Source organism: Mastomys coucha, unplaced genomic scaffold (assembly GCF_008632895.1).
Source record: "Mastomys coucha isolate ucsf_1 unplaced genomic scaffold, UCSF_Mcou_1 pScaffold21, whole genome shotgun sequence".
NCBI lineage: Eukaryota > Metazoa > Chordata > Mammalia > Rodentia > Muridae > Mastomys > Mastomys coucha.
This window is the reverse complement of record NW_022196904.1, coordinates 143,500,663-143,506,178: the sequence shown is the minus strand read 5'-3', so window position 1 is coordinate 143,506,178 and position 5,516 is coordinate 143,500,663. Positions and strand designations below refer to the sequence as shown.

Below are 5,516 nucleotides of genomic sequence, written 5' to 3'. Positions count from 1 at the left end.
TTCCAAGACTTTTATCATGAAGGGATGTTGGATTTTGTCAAATGCTTTCTCACCATCTAGTGAGATGAGCTTGTTTATGTAGTGAATTACACTGATGGATTTCCATATATTGAACCATCCCTACATCCCTGGGATGAAGCCTACTTGATCATGGTGTATGATCATTTTGATGTGTTCTTTGATTTTGTTTGCAAGAATTTTATTGAATATCTTTGCATCAATATTCATAAGCGAAATTCTTCTGAAGTTTTCTTTCATTGTTAGGTCTTTGTGTGGTTTAGTTATAAGAGTAATTGTGGCTTCATAGAACAAATTGAGTAGAGTGCCTTCAGTTTCTATTTTGTTAAATAGTTTGAGGAGTATTGGTATTAGGTCTTCCTTGAAGGTTTGATAAAACTCTGCACTAAACCCATCTGGTCCTGGGCTTTTTTTGGTTGGGAGACTATTAATGATTGTTTCTATTTCCTTAGCAGATATGGGACTGTTTAGATCATTGATCTGATCTTGATTTAACTTTGGTACCTGGTATCTGTCTAGAAAATTGTCCATTTCATCCAGGTTTTCCACTTTTGTTGAGTATAGGCTTTTGCAGTAGGATCTTATGATTCTGGATTTCCTCAGTGTTTGTTGTTATGTCTCCCTTTTCATTTCTGATCTTGTTAATTAGGAGACTATCTATGTGCCCTCTAGTTAGTCTGGCTAAGGGTTTATCTATTTTGTTGACTTTCTCAAAGAACCAGCTCCTGCTTTGGTTGATTCTTTGTATAGTTCTTTTGTTTCTATTTGGTTGATTTCAGCCCTGAGTTTGATTATTCCCTGCCTTTGACTCCTCTTGGGTGAATTTGCTTCTTTTTGTTCTAGCACCTTGAGGTGTGCTGTCAAATTGCTGGTGTATGCTCTCTCCAGTTTCTTTTTGGAGGCACTTAAAGCTATGAGTTTTCCTCTTACGACTGCTTTCATTGTGTCCCATATGTTTGGGTATGTTGTGGCTTCATTTCCATTAAGCTCTAGAAAGTCTTTAATTTCTTTCTTTATTCCTTCCTTGACCAAGTTATCATTGAGTAGAGTGTTGTTAAGCTTCCACGTGTATGTGGGCATTCCATTGTTTATGTTGTTATTGAGGAGAAGCCTTAGTCCATGGTGATCTGATAGGATGCAAGGCATTATTTCAATCTTCTTGTATCTGTTGAGGCCTGATTTGTGACCAATTATATGGTCAATTTTGAGAAGGTACCATGAGGTGCTGAGAAGAAGGTATATCCTTTTGTTTTAGGATAAAAAGTTCTATAGATATCTGTTAAATCCGACTGTTTCATAACTTCTATTAGTCTCACTGTGTCTTTGTTTAGTTTCTGTTTCCATGATCTGTACATTGCAGAGAGCTCCATCTTCCAGTTCATACCATTATGTCTGAAACCATCAGGAACCACCCTCCGGTGAGAACCCTATGCCAGTTCTCTCCCTTCAGGCCCTACTAGAAAAAACCACCAAAAGCAAGCCATACCCCTCTGTACCCCATTTCATGGATCACAACTCTGCCTGCATCTCTGAAGGCCTGCTGCTTCCCAGAATAAACAGAGGCCTGCAACCATCAAGGACCACCACCTCTAATTACATGACTAGAGTCTTGCCACCACCTGGGACAACCAGCAGCCTGAAGCCATCAGAGACTACCAATTCTGCCTTCATCCATGGAAGCCTACTACCACCAAAGACAGCCAGATTTATCTGCAATCCCAGAGGCCTGCTCACATTAGAGACTACAAGCTCAACCTGCAGACCCAGAGAATTACAAATATCAAGAACTAGCAGGCCTTCCAACACTAGTGACAACCAGATAGCTAAAGGCCAGTGTAAGAACACAATTAGCAAAAGTCAGGGAATTATGACACGACCAGAAATCAGCTATCCTACAATAGCACACTCTGAATATCCTAACACACATAAATTACAATAAAGTGACTTTAAATCCAATCCTATTAAGATGATAGAGGCCTATAAAGACTAAGTACATAAATCTCTTCAAGAAAGTACAATAAAAAAGAGAAAATCAAACAGGTAGAGGATTTTAAAGAGAAAATTAATAAATAGAAACAGATATAGAAAAATACAATCAAAGAGGTGAAATAAATGAACAAATCTGTTCACCTGAGTATGGAAATAGAAGCAATAAAGAAAACACAAACTGAGGCAATCCTGGAGATGGAAAATCTAGGAAAGTGAATGGAAACTACAGATTTAAACATTACCTACAGAATACAAAAGATGGAAGACAGAATCTCAGACACAGAAGATACAAAGGAAGAAACTGATATATTGGTCAAAAAAATGCTAAAGCTAAAAAGTTTCTATTACAAAAATTTGGAAAATTTGGGACACTAGGAAAAGACCAAACCTAATTCCATGGTCAAGCATTAATCCCTGACACTGTTTGTGATACTCGTTTATGCTTACAGAGAGGAACCTAGCATAACTGTTTCCTGAGAGGCTCTGCCAAGCAGCCAATGAAAACAGATTCAGCCATCCGCAGCCAAACACTTGATGGAGTTAGGGGAGGGGGACACCAAGGAATCTTATTGAAGATTAGGGGAAAGTTTTGAGTGGCATGAATAGTACAGTGCTTCCATAGAAAGACTAACAGAAGCAACTAAAATGAACCATTTGGGGCTCCCAGAGACTGAATATCCAAAGAGCAGGCGGGAGGGACATATTCCCCTACCTCCACACCTATGTAACAGATGTGCAGCTTGGTCATCATGCACGTTCGAAACAACTGGATCAGGGTCTGTCCTTGAATCTGTTGATTGCCTGTGCATCCCTTTCCCCAAATGGGTGCCTTGTCTGGCCATAGTGGGGGATGGTGTGCATAGTTCTCCAGTGACTTGATGTTCTGGGGGTGAGGAGAGAGACAGAGGAGGTTTATATCTATAAGTGAAGCTCTCCCTTCTCATAGGAGAAGGAGATGGGGAAATGTGGACAGGATCTGTGTGAGGACTGGGAGAAGAAGAAAACTGATGTTCGAATGAATAAATTAATTATTGAGAAAGAGGATCCAAAAAAGTAAACATGAAAAAAGAAAAAAAGAAAAGGCTTTTAGTTGGAAAGGTGAGAGGTGGGAAGGATCTGAGACATGAAAGAGGTGAAACCATTATAAAATATACTGTATGAAATTAACCTTACTTTCAATTCAAAATTAGATTAAAATTACACTAATACATATACACATACAAAGGTAATGATTATAGTTGACCTCAACATTCAACAATAAGTATCTCAAACAGCTTGATGTCATGAAGCACATCTGGGGAAGAGGTAGGGGGATAATGACTATAGAAAGCTATAATCAAGAAGTTTACATAAGCTGAACACTCATGTCAGCAATTTTATGAGGAAGTACAGCATCTTATACACTGTTTGTAGGGTAAAAATGGGCCAAGGTCATCAGAAATCTAAGAAAAAAATTATTGGTGATCTGGAGTCCTCACACACAGTGGACTGAGGACAAATAAACACAGCCCATTTAAGGGTGAAAGCTGGATACTCAGGATCCAAGTCCTTCACATCTTTTGGCATTGGGCCTAGCCCCAGACCAGACTTTGCCAAGTCTACTTTTGAACAAGGACCAATAATTAGCATTCTCTTTAATGTTTTCAACTGGTACTCTGAGAAAGCCTTAGGTCTGCCTGGAGCCCAACATAATTGATATTACATTTTATTTAGTAGGGACCTACCAGGCAGCATGTGCCTACAAGTGCAACAATGGCATTACTATTATGGAAGTAACCCTTCACACTCTGATTAGAATGCAGGTCTGTTCTACATAAGGGAATTCATGCTTATTACCAGTATATTATACCTAGTGTAAAACTGAACAAAAGCCCACAGCTAGGGAGGTCATAGACATTGAGAAAAATCTAAAAGGGCTAAAAAAGGATTGTAGGAACCAGAGACCTTGAAGTGCAGAATAATATATTAGAACAACTTGCAAGGCATATCAGAATGTATAAGCTGCATGCCACATAAAAACATGATGTGATTCCTGCATAGTGCTAATGTGGCTTTAGTCTCTTTATGAGAGCTCACTATGAACTAGAAACTTGTTAGATCCATTTAGTGATCAACAGGATAGAGGCGTGAGGAGGCTAATTTACACAAAATTGTACAAGATGTAAGCTACAAAGCCAGAATTCTATTGAAGTTCTGTGAAAGCAACCTTCAAAGTCATAGTCATATTAAGTCCCCAGAGTGGTGACAGAGAACTAGTGCATGTTTCCCGCCTGGAACTTCCTCTTAAGTGCATGGAGATAATATTACTGTTAGGATGATTGGTTTAGGTAAGGAATTTGAATAAATAAACATCTGTGTAGCTTTAAAAGTGCATTATGGATTGGGTAGCTGCACCACTAAGGGCAAATATTTTAACATCTCTGATCTCATGATTGCAACTTAAAAGTTGAGAGTCAGGACTAGATTTCCTATGTCCTTTCTACAACTATTTCTTGGGCTTGTAGTGTAACATCTCTGAGATCATTAAAAGTCAAGTGGAAAGTGGAGAATCAATACACATGGCAGCTCTCTTCTTGGTCTCAAGATGCCCTCGGCCACCAGCCACAGCGGAAGCAGCAGCAAATCATCGGGACCGCCACCGCAGTCGGGTTCCTCCGGGAGGGGCAGCTGCGCCAGCTTCTCAGCATCAGGCAACCAGCACTGGCCCGGTCCAGACCAAGGCCATGAAGCAGATTCTCGGCGTAATTGACAAGAAACTTCGGAACCTGGAGAAGAAAAAGGGTAAACTTGATGATTACCAGGAACAAATGAATAAAGGGCAAAGGCTCAATCAAGATCAGCTGGATGCCATATCTAAGTACCAGGAAGTCACAAATAATTTGGAGTTTGCAAAGGAATTACAGAGGAGTTTCATGGCATTAAGTCAAGATATTCAGAAAACAATAAAGAAGACAGCACGTCGGGAACAGCTTATGAGGGAAGAAGCAGAACAGAAGCGCTTAAAAACTGTGCTTGGGTTACAGTATGTATTGGATAAGCTGGGAGATGATGATGTGAGAACGGATCTGAAACAAGGTTTGAGTGGAGTGCCAATATTGTCTGAAGAGGAGTTGTCCTTGTTGAATGAATTCTACAAGCTAGTAGACCCTGAGCACGACATGAGTTTAAGGTTAAATGAGCAGTATGAACATGCCTCCATTCACTTGTGGGATTTGCTGGAAGGGAAAGAAAAGCCTGTATGTGGAACAACCTATAAAGCTCTAAAGGAAATTGTTGAGCGTGTTTTTCAGTCAAACTACTTTGACAGCACTCACAATCATCAAAATAGGTTGTGTGAGGAGGAAGAGGCAGCTTCAGCACCTACAGTGGAAGACCAGGTTGCTGAAGCTGAACCTGAGCCAAAGGAAAAATACACAGAGCAAAGTGAGGTTGAATCAACAGAGTATGTCAATAGGCAGTTCATGGCAGAAACACAGTTCAGCAGTGGTGAGAAGGAACAAGTGGATGAG

General features: G+C 40.0%; 1 protein-coding gene across 1 annotated transcript in view; it reads left to right on the top strand.

The window, feature by feature from the left end:
- The first annotated feature begins 4,591 nt into the window (after positions 1 to 4,591).
- LOC116101413 (caprin-1-like) overlaps positions 4,592 to 5,516 on the top strand; it is a 3,051-nt gene continuing 2,126 nt past the window's right edge. The window contains 2 exon segments of the mRNA XM_031384987.1: positions 4,592 to 4,665; positions 4,667 to 5,515. Of these exon segments, the coding sequence (XP_031240847.1) occupies positions 4,592 to 4,665; positions 4,667 to 5,515 (923 nt within the window).